A 21,427-nucleotide genomic window follows, 5' to 3' on the forward strand; every position below is an offset into this window, starting at 1 on the left:
CTGGATTATTGTGTACAGTTTTGGTCTCCTGATTTGAAGAAGGACATCCTTGCTATTGAGGCAGTGCAGCGTAGGTTCACCAGATCAATCCCCGGGATGGCGGGACCGTCACATGAGGAAAGATTGCAAAGACTTGGCTTGTATTCACTGGAATTTAGAAGGATGAGTAGGGATCTCATAGAAACGTTTAAAATTATAAAAGGATTGGACAAGCCAGATGCAGGAAAAATGTTCCCAATGTTGGGGGAGTCCAGAACTAGGGGCCACACAGTCTAAGAATAAAAGGGAGGCCATTTAAAAATGAGGTGAGAAAAAAACTTTTTCACCCAGAGAGTTGTGAATTTGTGAAATTCTCTGCTATTGAGGGCGTGCAGCGTAGGTTCACCAGGTTAATTCCCAGAATGGCGGGACTGTCGTATGTTGAAAGACTGGAGCGACTGGGCTTGTGTACACTGGAATTTAGAAGGATGAGAGGGGATCTTATTGAAACATAATATTATTAAGGGATTGCACACATTAGAGGCAGGAAAGATGTTCCCAATGTTGGGGGAGTCCAGAACCAGGGGCCACAGTTTAAGAATAAGGGGTAGGCCATTTAGAACCGAGATGAGGAAAAGCTTTTTCACTCAGAGAGTTGTAAATCTGTGGAATTCTCTGCCTCAGAAGGCAGTGGGGGCCAATTCTCTGGATGCTTTCAAGAGAGAGCTAGATAGAGCTCTTAATGATAGCGGAGTCAGGGGGTATGGGGAGAAGGCAGGAACGGGGTACTGATTGTGGATGATCAGCCCTGATCCCATTGAATGGTGGTGCTGGCTCGAAGGGCCGAATGGCCTTCCTCCTGCACCTATTGTCTATTGACCACTGTTGGTCGGTACTCACCACTGCTGACCTGGAGCACCCCACAAGCCTTGCCGTTTCAGAGATGCTCTGACCCAGTCGTCTGGCCATAACAATTTGGCCCTTGTCAAAGTCGCTCCGGTCTTTACTCTTATCGAAACATAGAAAATAGGTGCAGGAGGAGGCCATTCGAGCTAACACCGCCATTCATTGTGATCATGGCTGATCGTCCAAATCAGTAACCCGTGCCTGCCTTCTCCCCATATCCCTTGATTCCACTAGCCCCTAGATCTCTATATAACTCTCTCTTATATCCATCCAGTGATTTGGCCTCCACTGCGTTCTGTGGCAGGGAATTCCACAAATTCATAACTCTCTGGGTGAAAAAGTTTTATCTCACCTCAGTTTTAAATGGCCTCCCCTTTATTCTAAGACTGTGGCCCCTGGTTCTGGACTCGCCCAACATTGGGAACATTTTTCCTGCATCTAGCTTGTCCAGTCCTTTTATAATTTTATAAGAAGATAACTGCAGATGCTGGTACAAATCGAAGGTTTTTATTCACAAAATGCTGGAGTAACTCAGCAAGTCAGGCAGCATCTCAGGAGAGAAGGAATGGGTGACGTCTATAAGATCCCCTCTCATCCTTCTAAACTCCTGTGAATACAAGCCTAGTCTTTTCAATCTTTCCTCATATGTCAGTCCCGCCATCCCAGGGATCAATCTTGTGAACCTACGCTGCACTGCCTCAATTACAAGGATGTCCTTCCTCAAATTAGGAGACCAAAACTGGACACAATACTCCAGATGTGGTCTTACCAGGGCCCTATACAACTGCAGAAGAACCTCTTTATTCCTATACTGAAATCCTCTGGCTATGAAGGCCAACATGCCATTAGCTTTCTTCACTGCCTGCTGTACCTGCACGCCAACTTTCAGTGGCTGGTGTACAAGGACACCCAGGTCTCGCTGCACCTCCCCCTTCCTAACCTAACTCCATTGAGATAACAATCTGCCTCCTTGTTTCTGCCGCCAAAGTGGATTACCTCACATTTATCTATATTATACTGCATCTGCCACGCATCTGCCCACTCACCCAACCTGTCCAGGTCACCCTGCAACCTCCTAACATGCTCTTCACAGTTTACACTGCCACCCAGCTTTGTGTCATCCGCAAACTTGCTAGTGTTGCTTCTAATTCCCTCTTCCAAATCATTAATATATATGGTAAACAGTTGCGGCCCCAACACCGAGCCTTGCGGCACTCCACTCGCCACTACCTACCATTCTGAAAAGGACCCGTTTACTCCTGCTCTTTGCTACCTGTCTGCCAACCAATTCTCTATCCATGTCAACACCCTACCCCCAATACCATATGCTCTAATTTTAGTCACCAATCTCCCGTGTGGGACCTTATCAAAGGCTTTCTGAAAGTCTAGATACACTACATCCACTGACTCCCCTTCATCCATTTTACTTGTCACGTCCTCAAAAAATTCCGGAAGATTAGTCAAGCATGATTTCCCCTCCATAAATCCATGCTGACTTGGACTTATCCTTTTACTACTTGGACTCATCCTTTTACTCCTGCCCATTTCCCTTGCATCCAACACATCAACTTCAAGAACTGACTGTTCACTTGCTGCCTAATATATCCCACCCCTTGACAGGTGCCATTGTAACAAGATAATCAATGTTATTCACTTCGCCTGTCAGTGATCATAATGTTTTGGCTGATCGGTGTACATTTTCAATGGTGTTAAGCCTCGCTTTCTGTAATAATGTGGAATCCAGGAGACACAACGGTTGAGTTTTTCTCACCTCAACATCGTCCTCCCCTCCCCCCCCTCCCCCCCTCCCTCCCCCCCTACACTCAAATTCATCTCTTTACTTTAGACTATAGAGATACAGCATGGAAACGGGCCCTTCGGCCCATCAACTCCGCACCGACCAGCGATCACCCCGTCCACTAGCACTATCCTACATAAGGGGGCAATTTATCATTTTTACCGACGCCAATTAACCTACAAACTTGCATGTCTTTGGAGTGTGAGAGGAAACCAGGGCACCCATGCAGTCAAAGGGAGAACGTACAAACTCCATACAGACAGGACCCATTGTCTGGATCAAACCTGTGTCTCAGTGGTCATAATGTTTTGGCTGATCGGTGTATATCAAATACTAGAGGGTCTACCTTTAAAGAGGGGCAAAGTTTAGAAGAGATGTGTGGGGCAATTTTTTTTTAAAAACACAAATGGGTGGTGGGGGCCTGGAACGCGCTGCCAGGGGTGGTGGGGGCCTGGAACGCGCTGCCAGGGGTGGTGGGGGCCTGGAACGCGCTGCCAGGGGTGGTAGTGGAGGCCGATACAATCAGGGCATTTAAGAGACTTTGGAGAGGCACATGGATATACAGGGAATACAGGGATATGGATCGTGTGCTGGAGGATGAGTTGGTGTTGGCATCATGTTCAGTCCAGACAATGTGGGCTGACAGGGCTATTCTTGTGCTGTACTGTTCTATGTTTTACGACTGACAGGAGAGAATTTCGAGGCCAAGTGTGCTAAAGCTCAGTTTCAGTTGAGTTTTTGCTGCGTGCGGCCCGGTCAGCAGAAAGGCGATACAAGATTACAATCGAGCCATTTACAGTGTACACATCAGTGAATAATGTTTAGTGCAAGGTAAAAGTCCGATCATAGTCCGAGGGTCTCCAATGAGGTAGATAGTAGTTCAGCACTGCTCTCTGGTTGTGGTAGGATGGTTCAGTTGCCTGATAACAGCTGGGAAGAAACTGTCCCTGAATCTGGAGGTGTGCGTTTTCACACTTCTGTACCTTTTGCCCGATGGGAGAGGGGAGAAGAGGGAGTGGCCGGGGTGCGACTGGTCCTTGATTGTGCTGCTGGCCTTGCCAAGGCAGCGTGAGGTGTAGATGGAGTCAATGGAAGGGAGGTAGGTGTGTGAGATGGTCTGGGCTGCGTCCGCAATTCTTGCTCCTATTTTCTTGAGTGCTTGAGTGCAATCTAGGGTGGAATTATTTATCAACTTAATTCACCGACTGTTTTAAACACAGCAGTTGAAGGCTGGGGGCTTCACAGCAATTTCTCATTGTTATAAAGACAAGATTATTAATCTGTCGGTCTGAGGTCAAGGTCAGGTGAAGGAGAAAAGATTCTTCGGAACAAAGGAGATTGAGAGCAAGGAAGAGAGGGATCGGGTTTTAGTTTTAGAGATACAGCGCAGAAACAGGCTCTTCGGCCCACCGGGTCCGCGCCGACCAGCGATCCCCGCACATTATCATTCCTCATCAGTCTGAGGAAGGGCCTCGACCCAAAACGTCACCTATTCCTACTCTCCAGAGATGCTGCCTGACCTGCTGAGTTACTCCAGCATTTTGTGATCCCCGCACATTAACACTATCCTACACCCACTAGGGACAATTTTTACATTTACCAAGCCAATTAACCTACGTACCTGCACGTCTTTGGAGTGTGGGAGGAAACTGAAGATCTCGGAGAAAACCCACGCAGGTCACGGGGAGAACGTACAAACTCCGTACAGACAGCACCCGTAGTCCGGATGGAACCCGGGTCTCCGGCGCTGCATTCGCTGCGAGGCAGCAACTCTACCGCTGCGCCACGGTGCTGTGGGTTATTGCCTCCAGCGCCTTCAAGGTCGGCTGCAGGAGGCGTTTCCCCCAGGACGCAGAGGGAGGGGGTCGGGCGGGTGGCGAGCGAGCGAGGAGAGGGCCGTGGGTCGGTGGGCCGAGCCAGTCGAGGGTGACAGAGGAGGCCCTGCAGCAGCCTGGAGCTCGCCTGGATCGGGAGCCGCTCCAGTATATCCAGCGCACGGACCCACGACTTTGGACGTTTTGTAAATGGCGCCAATATACGGCGACTCGTGCACGTGTGAGCGATGCAAGAAGCATTTCACCACATGACAGTACAGTAGCATTGTAAGGATTGGGCAAGCTAGATGCAGGAAACATGTTCCCAATGTTGGGGGAGTCCAGAACCAGGGGCAACAGTCCAAGAATAAAGGCCATTTAAAAGTGAGGTGAGAAAAATTATTTTTCACCCAGAGAGTTGTGAATCTGTGGAATTCTCTGCCACAGAGGGCAGTGGAGGCCAATTCACTGGATGAATTTAAAAGAGAGTTAGATAGAGCTCTAGGGGCTAGCGGAATCAAGGGATATGGGGAGAAAGCAGGCACGGGTTACTGATTGTGGATGGTCAGCCATGATCACAATGAATGGCGGTGCTGGCTCGAAGGGCCAAATGGCCTCCTCCTCCACCTATTTACTTTGTTTCTATGTTTCTATGAACCTTTGAGAGAGTTTGGTGAGGTGCTCCGCATTGCGAGAGGCCTAGATTGGGTGAACAGGAAGGAAGTTTCCTCCAGCAGAGGCCTCAGTAACTAAAGAAGCACCCACTCTCAAGCTAACAGGTAGAAACAAGCATAAGAGGGGGTTGAGGAAATATTTACACAGAACATAGAACAGTACAGCACAGGAACAGGCCCTTCAGCCCACAATTGTCCTTCGCCCCCCCTGTGCCGATCATGATGTCAAGACCCACTCTTATCTCCTTCCACATAATCCATATCCCTCCAATCCCTGTACATCCATGTGCCAATCCAACAGTCTCTTAAACCCTACTATCATTTCTGCCTCCACCACCACCCTCAGGCAGTGCGTTCCAGGCACCCACCACCCACTGTGTAAGGAAAGGTAACACCATCAAAGACTTGTCCCATCCCACTCCCATCCGGCAGAAGGTACAGAAGCTTGAAAGCGCACAGAACCAGACTCAGGAACAGCTTCTGCCCCTCTGTTACCAGGCTTCTGAACGGCCCTTCCAGGGTACTGTCCCATTCACCCCATTGCGGACATTGGACTTTGTCTGTGGAACTGATGCACTACAATGCTGAGAACTATATTCTGCACTCTGTATCTTCCCCTTTGCTCTATCCAATGTACTGGAGTTTGTCTTGAATGTATTTATGTACGGTACATCTGAACTGTTTAGGGAGCATGCAATACGAAGCTCATCACTATGCCTCAGGACACGTGACAATAATAAACCTGAAAAATAAGATGTAGGAACAAAGAACTGCAGACGCTGGTTTATATCAAAGATATAAATTGTGCACAAAATCAAGAGAGGAATAGATCGGGTAGATGCACAGAGTCTTTTACCCAGAGTAGGGGAATCAAGGACCAGAGGGAAAAGATTTAATAGGAATCCGAGGGGTAACTTAATCACACCGAGGGTGGTGGGTGTTTGGAACGAGCTGCCAGAGGAGGTAGTTGAGGCTGGGACTAACCCGTTGTTTAAGAAACAGCTGGACAGGTACATGGATAGGGCAGGTTTTGGAGGGATATGGACCAAGTGCAGGCAGGTGGGACTAGGGTAGCTGGGACATTGTCAGCCGGTGTGGGCGAGTTGGGCCGAAGGGCCTGTTTCCACACTGTACCACTCTATGACTACCATTCACAAAGTGCTGGAGTAACTCGGCAGGTCTGGCGGGATGGTTAGCACGTAACAAAAGCTTTTCGCTGTACCTCGGTGCATGTGACAATAAACCAAACTGAGTGGAGCATCTCTGGAGAACATGGATGGTCAATGTTTTTGCTCATGTCCTGTGCCAACACGAAACATCACCCATCATGTTCTCCAGAGATGCTGCCTGACCCACTGAGTTCCAGCACTCTGTGTTTAATGCAAGATTCCAGCACCTGCAGTTATAATCATAGTCATAGAGTGCAAAAGTGTGAAAGCAGGTCTTTCTGCTCAACTTGCCACGGCCAACATGTCCCAGCTACACTGGTCCCACCTGCCTGTGTTTGGCCCTTATCCCTCACACTTTTTGTGTGAAAAAGTGACCCCTCAGATTCCAATTAAATCTTTTCCCCCTTCACCTTGAAACTATGTCCTCCGGTCCTCAATTCTGGGCAAGAGACTCTGGGCGTCTACCCGATCTATTCCTCTCATGATTTGGTACACCTCTATAAGATCTCCCCTCATCCTCCTGCGCTCCAAGGAACAGAGTCCCAGCCTACTAAGAATAAAGGGGAGGCCATTTAAAACTGAGATGTGAAAAAACGTCTTCACCCAGAGCTGTGGATTTGTGGAATTCTCTGACACAGAAGGCAGTGGAGGCCAATTCACTGGATGAATTTAAAAGAGAGTTAAGGGCCTGTACCAGTTCAGCGATTTTTAAGGCAACTGCCGGTGACTAGGCTGTTGCCACACGGTCGCCTGGGTGTCTCGGGCAGTGTCGTGACTCGACTCCAATCAGTCGTAGCAGTTCTCGGGTCATCGTGGAAATTTCTCTCTGTTGGAAATTTTTCGGTGGACAGCTGGCTTGGCGCCAATGATCGCAGCTTGTCGTCTCCTGTCGTGGGCACTGTCGTGGGCGCTGTCGTGGGCGCTGTCGTGGGCGCTGTCGTGTGCGCTGTCGTGGGCGCTGTCGTAGGTTGTCGCCGGTGCTGATCCACCTTTTATAAGAATTTTGCTTGTTTTAATAAAGTAAATTTTGGACATTTTGACCAAAGATTGATGTTTGAAGTTATTGCATTTCAGAGTAGTATCTCACGGCATCTCTCTTTCAAATGTTTTAATTTATCATTTATTTTGACCAATAAAACCAACACAAACACAAGCATTGCACTGCATTGGGTCTCTCTCTCAGGGACAAGGGCTTCAACCACACACACCTCTTGTTGGGCTTCTTCCTCCCCATTCTTCTTGTCCTTCTGTCTTGCAGAATTTTAAGCATGAGGGCCGCTGCAAGCTGCAGGGCTTGCATTTGATGTAAGAGCAATGCCAATCATATGTTGCTTCCTGGCAGTTTCTGGGCACTCACATTTCGGAGGACCCAACATGGTCCAATAACACTGCTGCGCTGGTCAAGAAGGCACAGCAACGACTGTTCTACCTGAGAACACTGAAGAAGTCTGGTCTACCCCAACAGCTGCTGACGACATTCTACCGCTGCACCATAGAGAGCATCCTAACGCATGGCATCCCTGTGTGGTACCTCAGCTGCACGGAGGCAGAGAGGAAAGCTCTTCAGCGGGTAGTCCATAGAGCTCAGAGGACTATCGGACACACAGCTACCAGCCTTGGAGGGCATCTACAACACACGATGCCTCAGAAAAGCCACCAGCATCCACAAAGACTCTTCACACCCCTGCAACAGTCTGTTCGAACTACTTCCATCGGGCAGACAATACAAGACCTTCTACGCCCGCACCTCCAGACTCAGGAACAGCTTCATCCCCAGGGCCATAGCTGCTATGAACCGGTCCTGCTGAGCCGGATGGTCACATCGCACAGTGAACCGGCACAGATCTACTTGCACTTTATTCTGTCTTAAAACTGTTACAATTTGTTTCGTTGGGTTGTTGTTGTTTAAATTAATTAATTTATTGCATCGTATGGGAGGCGCATTCCCAATCTCGTTGTACCCCTGTACAATGACAATAAAGATATATTGTATTGTATTGTGTTGTTATGATGTTGAATGATTGGAGATCCTACACAAACCCATTTTTGCGACAAAATTACGTGAAATAGCTACCGTTGTCATCAGTTGTGACCTGACAGGGTCGTAGCTTGTCGAGGGTGGAAGTAGGTTGACTTCGGTTGTCGTAGCTTGTCGTAGTCACTGTCGTAGGTGGACATCGACTGGGTCGCCGGTTGTCGGCAGCTTGCCTTCGCCTAGGTGGTAAGTTGTCGTAGCTTGTCCTGGGCATTGTCGTAGCTTGTCCTTGGCATTGTCGTAAGGTTAAAAAAGATCGAAGGTTTTTCGGCGATCTGCTACGACTTTGACAGTCACCGGCAGTCGCCTTAAAAAACGCCTAACTGGGACAGGCCCTTTAGATAGAGCTCTAGGGGCTAGCGGAATCAAGGGATATGGAGTGAAGGCAGGCGCGGGTTTCTGATTGTGGAATGATCAGCCATGATCACAATGAATGGCGGTGCTGGCTCGAAGGGCCAAATGGCCTCCTCCTGCACCTATTTTCTATGTTTCTCAACCTCTGCCTTCAGCTCACACCCTCTAGTCCTGGCAACATCCTCAAAAATCGTCTCTGTACCCTTTCCAGCTTGACAACATCTTTCCGATAACAGGGTGCCCAGAACTGAACACTATACACTAAATGCAGCCTCACCGACATCTTATCCAACTGCAACATGATCTCCCAACTTCCATGTGTATAAAGGAACTGCAGATGCTGGTTTAAACCAAAGATAGACACAAAATGCTGGAGTAACTCAGCGGTACAGGAAGTATCTCTCTGTGTGCCTGGGTCCTGGACTTTCTCACTGCCAGGCCCCAAGTAGTCAGGATGGGGGAACACACATCTAGCTCCCTCACCCTGAACATAGGATCCCCCCAGGGCTGCGTCCTTAGCCCCCTACTGTACTCCCTGTACACACATGACTGTAGGGCCAGGTTCAGCTCAAACTCCATCATCAAGTTTGCTGATGACACTGTGGTGGTGGGCAGGATCTCCAACAACGATGAGAAGGCCTACCGGGAGGAGGTGGCTGATCTGGCACTCTGGTGTCAGGACAATAGCCTCCTCTTGAATGTCACTAAAACAAAGGAGCTGATTGTGGACTTCAGAAGGGCTAAACATCCAAGGACGTACACGCCACTGGAGATAAATGGGTCTATTGTGGATAGGGTGAGCAGTTTCAAATACTTGGGAGTCCGCATCGCAGAGGATCTGACGTGGGCAACGCACATTGCCGCACTGGTGGGTAAGGCTAAGCAGCGCCTTTACCACCTTAGACAACTGAGGAAATTCAGAGTGTCGCTGAAGATCCTTCATTGCTTCTACTCTGGGGCTGTAGAGAGCATCCTGTCCGGCAACATTACAGTCTGGTTTGGGAACAGCTCTGCCCAGGACAGGATGGCCCTGCAGAGAGTAGTGCGTTCGGCAGAACGCACCATGGGAACTACACTCATCCCCCTGCAGGACCTATACATCAGGAGGTGCAGATCCAGAGCAAGCAAGATCATGAGGGACCCCTGCCACCCCAGTAACGGACTGTTCCAGATGCTACGGTCAGGCAAACGCCTCCGCTGTCACGCTGTGAAAACGGAGAGGATGAGACGGAGCTTCTTCCCACAGGCCATCAGGACTGTCAACTTTGATAACCCCAGAGACTAAATTTTTGTCGACACTTTTTGTGCTATGTTTAGTAACTTATTAACTTTATTTATATGCTGTAACTGTAATTCTTTTTGTGCACAACCCGCAGGCATTGCCACTTTCATTTCACTGCACATCGAGTATGTGTATGTGACAAATAAATTTGACTTGACTTGACTTGACTTGACTTGATAGAAGGAATGGGTGACGTTTCGGGTCGAGTCCCTTCTTCAGACTTCTATATTCCCTGTCTCTACATCTGCCTCTATTAAAAAACCCTGACAGACTTACATGAAAAGCTTTTTTTTTTTAATTGTTTTAAAAAGGTGGTGAAACCTCTGCTGATGGAAATGAAAGTGTGGGTTCTGTGTGGTTTAATTCCAGCAGAGTCCAATCATGCCTTCTACCCTCAAGATCAGCACGTGCAGAAGAACAAGATGCACAGAGTCTTTTACCCAGAGTAAGGGAATCGAGGACCAGAGAACCAGGTTCAAGGTGAAGGGGAAAAGATTTAATAGGAATCCGAGGGGTAACTTTTTCACACAGAGGGTGGTGGGTGTATGGAACGAGCTGCCAGAGGAGGTAGTTCAGGCTGGGACTATCTCATCGTTTAAGAAACAGTTGGACAGGTACATGGATAGGACATGAGGAGGAGCCAGCGCTGCCGTCGCAGCTGCGGCTTGCCTGCAGTCCGTCTGTCTTTTGTGTTTTTTGTTGTTTTTGTCTGAATTCTAGTTTTAACATGGTGTAGTGTTTGTATGTTATGTTTTGGGGGGGGGGGGGGGGTGGGAGGGAACGGGAACTGTAACATTCTCTCTCCAGAACGGAGACGCGACCTTTGTTTCTGTGTCGTGTCTCCGTTCCCGCTGCGGCCTACCACCGGCCATGCACCTGGGACCACCTGGGGCTCTGGTTCGCAGAGCCCACGGCCCGGACTCACCACCTGCGGCGCTGGCTGCCTGCGGATGCTGCGGGAGCGGCTGCGATTCGTCTCCGGAGGCTCCGGCGCGGGCCGCCTGGACGTCGGAAGCCCGCAGGCCCCTGGATGGGGGCCGACATCGGGAGCTCCGGCAGCGGCAGAGGCAGCGTGTTCGCCCGCCCCGAATCGCGGGGCTTGGGTCGGCCCGCCGCGGACCTTTCACCGTCCGGCGCGGCCTGGAATAGGCCGCGGACCTTTCACCGTCCGGCGCGGCCTGAAATAGGCCGCGGGATTTTTCACCGCCCAGCGGGGGCTTCAATGTCGGGAGCCCCGACCGCCCCGACGTGGCAACTTCAACAGCCTGACCGCTGGACAAGACGGCAGGGGAAGAGAAAAAGACATTCTGGCCTTCCATCACAGTGAGGAGGGACTGGAGGAGACTCACTGTGATGGATGTTTCTTTTTGTTTGGTGTTAGTTGTGATTGTATGTTTTATTGCATTTTTATTGATTAATCTTATTGATCTTATTGTTCAACTGCGGGTAATGTTTCATTTTACTACACATTTATGTGTATGTAACAAATAAACGACTATTGACTATTGATATATTATTCACAAAATGCTGGAGTAACTCAGCAGGTCAGGCAGCATCTCGGGAGAGAAGGAATGGGTGACGTTTCGGGTTGGGACCCTTCTTCACACTACATTTTAGTATTTTTAGCTTGCAGTAACAAAAATACATTTTTAGCTGTAGAAGCTGTAAAAAGAACTAAATGGGATATATACTTGTATATACACACATGTATAATATAAAATCTATATAAAATTATATATATAATTATATCTACATGGGTATATTATATCTATATATAAAATTATATATAAATATATAACATAATTATATATATAATCCCTTTATATATTCACTGCCTCAGAAGGCAGTGGAGGCCAATTCTCTGAATGCATTCAAGAGAGCTAGATAGAGCTCTTAAGGATAGCGGAGTCAGGGGGTATGGGGAGAAGGCAGGAACGGGGAACTGATTGAGAATGATCAGCCATGATCACATTGAATGGTGATGCTGGCTCAAAGGGCCGAATGGCCTACACCTGCACCTATTGTCTATTGTTTATATAATATATATACATGCACACAAATACACATATATACAAACACACACACAATTATTGTAGGAATATATACATTAGGAAATATCAAAGCCAAGAGCATCTTGGTCAGCACGGATGAGTTGGGCCGAATGGCCTGTTTCCTTGCTTTATGACTCAATGAGAAGGTATAGTTTCAAGAGAGGGGCGAAGATTAAAGGAAATGTGTGCAGCAGTTGATTTTTTACACAATGGGTGGCTGGAACACGCTGCCAGGTGCTGGTGGTGGAGGCAGATACCATAGTGGTAGATCGGCACATGGATATGCAGGCAACAGAGGGATATGGATCACATGCAGGCAGATATGAGTTGGTGTTGGTATCATGTTTGGCACAGATGTTGTGGGCTAAAGGGCCTATTCCTGTGCTGAACTATTCTATGCATAGAAGGGTTCTTGATGATACACCCTTTATCCTGTGTCTGTTCCGGGGAACACCTTGATTGTAATCATGTACAGTCTTCTCATTGACTAGATAAAAGCTTTTCACTCTAGGTGCAGGAAGGAACTGCAGATGCTGGTTTAAACCGCAGACAGGCACAAAATGCTGGAGTAATTCAGCGGGTCAGACAGCATCTTTAGAGAAAAGGAATAGGTTACGTTTCGGGTCCAGACCCTCTCTAGACTGGGTGTACGGGGAAAGGGAGATGAGAGATATAGATGGTGATGGTGATATGGAGAGAAATCTAGAACAAATGAGTGAAAGACCTGCAAAGAGCAACAACGATCAAGGAAAGGTGGTGCCCACAAAGGTCCATTGTTGGCTGTGGGCTGGGTGATAACGAGTTATGCAGATTCTGTATTCACTGTATATATATATATGTGTTAGGAAAGAACTGCAGATGCTTGTTTACACTGAAGACAGACACAAAGTGCTGGAGGATCTCAGCGGGACAGGCAGCATCTCTGGAGAGAAGGAATGGGAATTATTACTTTCTGCATTTTTTCTCTCCAGAGATACTGCCTTTCCCGCTGAGATCCTACTCCAGCATTTTGTGTCTGTATTCACTGTAACAATAAGCTAAACTATAATGCTGTGAATGCTACAAGACTCACCTAGATTGGTGCGTTGCTCAACCTCTGTCAGTTCTGGTTCCATACACTCATCTGGGGCGTGGGCGGTTGTCGAGGGGTTAATTACGCTGGTGTCGGCCTCGAACACGCGCTCCTTGCGAATCCTGGTATAGCTCTGACAACGAGAACCACAAACATGCATCAGTGCCGCGAGAACGATCCCAGGAATGAGTGGGTTAACATGTGATGAGCGTTAGTCGGCACTGGGCCTGTACTCGCTGGAGTTTAGAAGGACGAGGGGGAACCTCATTGAAACTCACCGAACAGTGAGCAGCCTGGATAGAATGGATGTGGAGAGGATGTTTCCACTAGTGGGAGAGTCTAGGACCAGAGGGCACAGCCTCAGAATTAAAGGACGTTCCTTTACGAAGGAGACGAGGAGGAATTTCTTTAGTCAGAGGGTGGTGAATCTGTGGAATTCTTTGCCACAGAAGGCCGTGGAGGCAAGTCAGTGGATATTTTTAAGGCAGAGATAGATAAATTCTTGACTAGTACGGGTGTCAGGGGTTATGGGGAGAAGGCAGGAGAATGGGGTTAGGAGGGAGAGATAGATCAGCCGTGACTGAATGGCGGCGTAGACTTGATGGGCCCGATTGCCTAATTCTGCTCCTATCACTTATGACCTTATGAACATAACAGTACATGGTGCAAGTCAAAGACCAGAGGCACTCTCGTTTAGTGCCAACCAAGGGTCAAGAGGATTTAATTGTCATATGTGCCGTCAACAGAACAATGAAGTTCTTTCTTGCTGCATCATAGCCAAAAGCATAGTGTCAGGTTGCATGACAGCTTGGTTTGGGGACAACTCTGCCCACGATCGTAAAGAACTGCAGGGAGTTGTGGATGTAGCCCAGTGCATCACACAGACCGCACTCCCCACCATTGACTCCATCTACACTTCACACAGCCTCGGGAAAGCTGCCAACATCATCAAAGACTTGTCATTCCTTCTTCTCCCCCGCTCCCGTCCGGCAGAAGGTACGGAAGCTTGAAAGCGCGCACCACCAGACTCAGGGACAGCTTCTTCCTCTTTGTTATCAGGCTTCTGAACGGTCCTTCCACAAGCCAGGGTTCTTTCTGATTCACCTCTACCCCATTGCAGACATTGGACTTTGTCTCTGGAAATGATGTGCTACAATGCTGAAAACTATATCCTGCACTCTGTATCTTCCCCTCTGCTCTGGCTGTTATACTTGAGTTTCCCATGATTTTATTTATGTATAGTATTATCTGATCCGTTTGGATACCATGCAAAATAAAGCTTTTCACTGTACCTCAGCACACGTGAAATTAATTACCCTAAAGCTAAGGCAGGTACATGGTCTCTCAGATTTTCCTTCTTGGGAGTTCCCAATCAGTTGTTGGTCTTGATAACGTTGAGAGCGGTGTTATGGTGTTGCATTTACCCATTCCGATGGGCAGTGAGAATCTGGAGAACACGGTTCATAGAAACATAGAAAATAGGTGCAGGAGGAGGCCATTCGGCCCTTCGAGCCAGCACCGCCATGCATTGTAATCATGGCTGACCATCTACAATCAGTAACCTGTGCCTGCCTTCTCCCCATATCCCTTGATTCCACTAGCCCCTGGAGCTCTATCTAACTCTCTCTTAAATCCATCCAGTAATTTGGCCTCCACTGCCCGCTGTGGCTGAGAATCCCACAAATTCACAACTCTCTGGCTGAAAAAGTTTTTTCTCACCTCAGTTTTAAATGGGCTCCCCTTTATTCTAAGACTGTGGCCCCTGGTTCTGGACTCGCCCAGCATTGGGAACATTTTTCCTGCATCTAGCTTGTCCAGTCCTTTTATAATTTTATGTTTCTATAAGATCCCCTCTCATCCTTCTAAACTCCAGTGAATACAAGCCTAGTCTTTTCAATCTTTCCTCATATGTCAGTCCCGCATTCCCAGGGATCAATCTAGTGAACCTACGCTGCACTGCCTCAGTTACAAGGATGTCCTTCCTCAAATTAGGAGACCAAAACTGTACACAATACTCCAGATGTGGTGTTACCAGGGCCCTATACAACATCAAATGAGCTGCCAGAGGAGCTTTTAGAGATACGGCATGGAAACAAGCCATTCGGCCCACCAAGTCCACGCCAACACTGATCACCCACTCACACTAGTTATCCCACTACCCACAAAGGGCAATTTACAAGAGGCCAATCTCAACGTTATTCCCTTATCACTTACCATGTATCTACACACTGAACGGCTCGATTGTAATCACGTATTGTCTTTCCGCTGACTGGTTAGCATGCAACAAAAGCTTTTCACTGTACCTCAGTACACGTGACAATGAACTAAACTGAAACTGAATTAACCAACAAACCCGCACATCTTTGGGATGTGGGAGGAAACCGGAACATCCGGAGAAAACACAAATGCACTCACAGAGAGAACATGTCAATATTAAACCAAAATCCCAAATCTCCCGTTCTTAAAACACGCCCAAAATCGTAGGTGAAAACTCGGTTTAAAAAATAAATCACTTTTGAAAATAGGTACCTCGGGCAAGGCAACACTGCCTTAGTTACACTCTGTACTGCAAACCTAACCCAGAGGTGAAGCATAGCGATTTATAACTGGTGCACAAGGTAACACAAGGAAGGTGGATACAAAGGCCGGCATGGTGGTGCAGCGGGTAGAGCCGCTGCCTCACACCACCAGAGGCCCTGGTTCGATCCTGACCTCGGGTGCAGTCTGTGCAGAGTTTGCACGTTCTCCCTATGACTGCGTGGGTTTCCTCCAGGTGCTCCAGTTTCCTCCCACATCTCAAAGACGTGCGGATTTGTAGGTTGAGGGTATAAGGAACTGCAGATGCTGGCTAATATATAAAAAGACTACAAAGTGCTGGAGTAACTCAGCGGGTCGGGCAGCATCTCTGGAGAACATGGATAGGGGTGAGGTTTCAGGTCGGGACCCTTTTTCAGACTGAAGGTTCAGTCAGGGGGTTATGGGGAGAATGCAGGAGAATGGGGTTGAGAGGGAAAGATAGATCAACCACGATTGAATGGTAGAGTAGACTTAATGGGCCGAACAGTTCAATTCTGCTCCTAGAACTTATGAACAGTTAATTGGGCTCCGTAAAATTGGGATGCATAGACCCAACGTGAACAGGTGATCTTTGGTCGGCGCAGACTCGATGGGCCGAAGGCCCTGTTTCCATGCTGTTTCGCTGAACTAAATTAAACTAAACTCTGCTATGATGCACCGGCAAACTCTGAACTCTTCCAAAAATAAACAGCAGAAAAAAAAATAGGAAGATGTTGTGAATAAGAAATCATCTCAACATGTAAAGGGAGGTCTGCTAACTCCCACGCCGTGGAAGGTTAAAATTATACACAACTTATTTCTCACTACTGCTTTGCCCCACACATCACACCGGGTGAGTCAGTCTCTCAACCATTACAACAAGTCTCTCCATTCCAACTCCCCCAACAATTATTGCAACTTCACCAAAAAAAGGGTTTCTTCCACATCGGAAATAATGCAAGCTCACCCTCACTCGAAACCTCAGTCTGCGCAATGCAAAATAGTGTATTTTAGACTTTAGAGATACAACGCGCAAACAGGCCCTTCAGCCCACCGAATCTCCACAGACCAGCAATCCCGGCACACCACTGTATGTTGCCTCTTTTTTTTTTTTCCTAATCAGATGTGCAGCACTTTGGTCAACATGGGTTGTTTTTTAAATGTGCTATACAAATAAAATTGACTTGACTTGACTTGACTTACACTATCCAATTTACAAATGTACCAAGCCAATTAGCCTACAACCCCCTGTATGTCTTTGGAGTGCGGGAGGAAAACGGATATCCGGCAGAAAACCCACGCAGGTCACAGGGAGAACGTGCAAACTCCGTACAGCCAGCGCCCATAGTCAGGATCGACCCCGGGTCTCAGCCGCTGTGAGGCAACAAGTCTACCGCTGTGAGGCAACAAGTCTACCGCTGCACCGCCGTGCACTTGTGTAGGAAGGAAGTGCAGATGCTGGTTTACACCAAAGATCGACACAAAATGCTGGAGTAACTCAGCGGGCCAGGCAGCACCTCTGGAGAGAAGGAATGGGTGACGTTTCGGATCAAGACCCTTCTTGAGACTCAGACATTTTGTGTCTATCTTCAATAAAAAAATACTGACTTATTCCAATGTAGGTTCAACCAGAGCATCATGCAGGCAAAAAGGCAATGCAGCATTCTGCAGTGGTTACAATACAATCACTGTGCATCAACAATAAAAGAAAATAGCGCCAAAATTAGCAGTTAGAGAAGATGAAGGGAGAGAAAAAAATAAATTAAGACTTACAGCAGCTGATGTTGTCAGCACACAAACACAACACAAAATGTAGCTGAACACAACACAGTAGATTCCAGCTCATATGCCTTGTGTTTAATGGTGTACAATATTATGCATGCCAAGGATGCCAGGATTTGATGCATTGCATAAACATATTCTCAACTGCTGCTATCTATTTATTTATTTATTTATTTATTTTTAAAGCACAGATTTAAATTAACTTTGAACCTATAATTGCAACTAACGAAAACACGGCCAGGCTTTTTTTTTTGCTGCTGGGGAGTCTGCATGGGAATAGCTCAGAAGGTGTAGCTACCACCCTTTGCAAAGATGCCCCTTATTTATCAGCACCTAATGCCTACCTTACCCCTGCCACTGATCATCGCTCCTCACGCCTGCAGCCTGCAGCGCCGCAGCAGCAGCAGCCTGGGAGTTGTAGTCCAACGCCCGCCCCGGACAACGGGCGCAGGCGTGCAGGGGACTACAACCCCCAGCCTGCCCCGCGCGCCCCCGGGCCCATTGCAACCGTTCCCCGGGAATGACACCACCCGTTGCAAACACAAAACAAAAAACAGCTGAATTGCAGCAAGAATTGCCGTTGAAATCGCAATAAAATCTGCAAAACCTTCGCCTTGTTTTGCTTTGCCACATGCAATAACAAAAAACACCAAAATAAACAAATAAACCATGTTGCAATTCAATGCATGTTTGAATCTCAAGGATGTGGACAAACCCGAGAGCTTGTGGGACTTGTAGTCTCCGGGCTGCAGGTAGAGTCATGGCACTCAGTTAGAATGGAGGGGGAGTAACTCGGGGATACTCTGTGCATGGAAGCTGGTGCTTCCACAACAAGGACATGGTTTGCAGACTCTCAATGCGATTGCATTTAAGTTGATGCAACCCACCCCGGCCCTCAAACACAAAAAGTTTGACGTGCATTGTGCATTTTAAAATCTGCGTTTGCAGAAGGATGGTTGCAAGAAACGTGGGTCCAGGAGCAGAGCAAACACACACACACCACCCTCTTTGCAAAAAGGCAGCAGCATCAGCAGGACACGGGCAGGTTGCGTGCAAGCGCCGCTCCTGTGTGCGTCCTTCTTCCATGCGAGGAGGTTGTACACCTTTGAGATTTAATGCAACCAGCAAAACCCCCCAGGAGCGCAGGATGTCTTTGCAATCTGTCTCTCTCCCCCCCCTTCCCATCGTCTCGGCGTCAGGGGGCACAGGTCACAAATTGCAATGCAAAGGGAGGGAGGGGAGAGGGGAGAGAGTAATGCAGCCTTCGGCTGTTGGAATAGATGCATCCAGGAGAATGCAGACTGGGAAATAAAGACAGAGAGAGAGGAGGGGAGATGTAAAGAGAGGGAGAGGGGGGAGAGAGAGGGAGAAAATAGTTGGAGGGGGGATAAAAGAGGGAGGGAATAAAAAGAAAGGGGAGGGGGAAGGGGAGGAAGGGGAAGGGGGGGAGGAAGGGGGAGGGGAAAGGGGGGGGAGGGAGGGGGAAGGGGGGGAAGGGAGGGGAGGGGAAGGGGGGGAAGGGAGGGAGGGGGAAGGGGGGAAGGGAGGGAGGGGGGAAGGGGGGAAGGGAGGGAGGGGGAAGGGAGGGAGGGGGAAGGGGGGAAAGAGAGGGGGAGGCGGGGGAAAGAGGGAGGGGGGGAAGAAAGAGAGGGAGGGGGGGGAAAGAAAGAGGGAGGGGGGGAAAGAAAGAGAGGGAGGGGGGAAAGAAAGAGAGGGAGGGGGGGAAGGAGGGGGAAAGAGAGGGAGGGAGGGATGGGGAAAAGAGGGAGGGAGGGAGAGAGAGGAGAAAATAGAGAGGGGAGGGGGGATAAAAAGGGGAGGGGGGGAGGGAGGGAGAGAGATGCACCGACCTTGTAGCTGGGCAGAGCCCGGAGAGTCGCTGCTGTTGCCGTGCCCCCTGTCGTTGCTGTGCGGGGCGGAGAGGGGGACGGGGACGGGGACGGGGCGCCCGCGGCTCAGCTCCCGTTTCAGGGCGATGTGCAGACGGGCGCTGCCGACCTTCCTGGCGGCGATGGTCCTGCGGCTGGGCTGGTGCTGCTGGTTGGGGCTGGGGGGGAGTGGGGCTGGGGGGAGTGGGGCTGGGGGGAGTGGGGCTGGGGTTGAGGGTTGGGGCACAGCCTCCAGTGACCCCCCCCCTCCTCCTCCTGCCCCGCTCTCCGGCCCCTTCCTCGCCCGGCTCTTGTACCACTTGGCATGCGTTGCGGTAGCTGTTGGAGCCCTTGTACGCCACTTTGACCACCCAGCTCGGCGCGGACCAGCTCGTTCAGCTGCTGCTCGGTGTCGGCCGGTGGGAGCCCGTGGCGCCGCTCGATCATCCTGCAGATACGGTCCACGTCGGGCCGAGCTTTGCGGGAACGCAGGGAGTCGATGGTCTCCAAGATCCACTCTGTGTACTTCATCTCCATTCCTGCACAGAGAGAGAGAGAGAGAGAGAGAGAGAGAGAGAGGGGGGAGAGAGAGAGAGAGAGAGGGGGAGAGAGAGAGTGCCCAGAGGGAGGAGAAAAGAGGCAGAGAGAGAGAGGGGGGGGGGGGGGGAGAGAGAGAGAGGGGGAGAGGGGTGGGAGAGAGAGAGAGAGACAAAAAAATGAATTGAATTAAAAATTGAATTGAGAGAGAAAAGAGAGAGAGAGAGAGAGAGAGAGAGAGAGAGAGAGAGAGAGAGAGAGGAGAGAGAGAGAGAGAAAGAGAGAGAGAGTAGAGAGAGAGAGAGAGAGAGAGAGATAAAAGAAGAGTGGGAGAGAGAGAAAAGAGACATAGGAGAAAAAAGAGAGAGAGAGAGAGAGAGAGAAAAGAGTGGGGGAAAAAAGAGAGAGAGAGAGAGAGAGAAAAGAGTGGGAGACAGAAAGAGAGAGAATTTTTTTTGGATTGAATTGAAATTGAATTGAGAGAGAGAGAGAGAGAGAGATGGGGAGAGAGAGAGAAAAGAGAGGGAGGGGGAAAAAGAGAGAGGAGAGAGAAAGAGAGAGAGGAGAGGGAGAGAGGAGTGGGAGAGAGAAAGACAGAAAGCGAGAGAGAGAGAGAAAAAAATGAATTGAATTGAGAGAAAAGAGAGAGAAAGAGAGAAAAAGAGAGAGTGGGAGAGGAAAAGAGAGAGAGACAGTGAGGAGAAAAGAGAGGGAGAGAAATAGAGAGAAAAGAGAAGAGAGAGGATTACCCCCAACCCAACTTTCAACACACAAAAACACACGCACCGCACCCATTTACAAATTGCAATTTTCCGCTCGGGAAACGGTTGCACGGGTTGTAGATCTGCCCGGCGGTTGTGCGTTTCCCTCCCTCTCATCCCCTCTCCCTCCACCCTCCCCTTCCTCCCTCCCCCTCCCCTCTCCCCTCCCCCTCCCCTTCCCTCTCCTCCTCCCCTCCCCTCTCCCTCCTCCTCCTCTCTCCTCTCTCCCCTCCCTCCCTCCTCTCTTCTCCCTCTCCAAAATAACTGTCTTTGCAAAATATATATTTATATATATAAAGAAAATCCGGAAGGCCGGTTGTACGCCCTGCGTGTCCCCCCGCCCTGCCCGTCCACCCCCCCCCCGCCCCAAACACATAGCGTGTCCCCCCCGCCCCAAACACAGACCCTGTCCCCCCCCCCCCTCCCGCCCCAAACACACCCCAACACACGGCGCAAACACACGGTCGGCGCCCGGCAGAGAATTCCGCAAAGAATTCCGCCAGAGAAGTGTGCGGGCGAGCGCAACTCCCACCGCACCCCCCCCCCCCGCAAACCCCCCACCCCACCGGCAACTACTGCCCCCACCCCCCGCACAGCCAAACCCCCCCCCACCCACCCCCGCACAGCAAACCCCCCCCCCCCCACCCACCCACCCACCCACATCCGTGGCCCTCGCACGGAAACTTGGACAAAGAATAATCCCCGCAGAAGGTGCGGGGAAATCAACGGGCGGATGCGGACTGTGTGTGTGTGTGTGTGTGTGCTCACACGTACAAAACACACACGCAC

At 49.4% G+C, this 21,427-nt stretch overlaps 1 protein-coding gene across 1 annotated transcript in view; it reads right to left on the minus strand.

Moving 5' to 3' along the window:
• samd13 (sterile alpha motif domain containing 13) overlaps window positions 1-21,427 on the minus strand; it is a 44,516-nt gene that overhangs the window by 20,175 nt on the left and 2,914 nt on the right. The window contains 5 exon segments of the mRNA XM_078408128.1: window positions 13,135-13,267; window positions 19,323-19,370; window positions 19,372-19,665; window positions 19,667-19,711; window positions 19,713-19,879. Coding sequence (XP_078264254.1) covers window positions 13,135-13,267; window positions 19,323-19,370; window positions 19,372-19,665; window positions 19,667-19,711; window positions 19,713-19,877 — 685 coding nt within the window. The 5' untranslated portion in view covers window positions 19,878-19,879.

The sequence above is a fragment of the Rhinoraja longicauda genome, chromosome 11, assembly GCF_053455715.1.
Source record: "Rhinoraja longicauda isolate Sanriku21f chromosome 11, sRhiLon1.1, whole genome shotgun sequence".
NCBI lineage: Eukaryota > Metazoa > Chordata > Chondrichthyes > Rajiformes > Arhynchobatidae > Rhinoraja > Rhinoraja longicauda.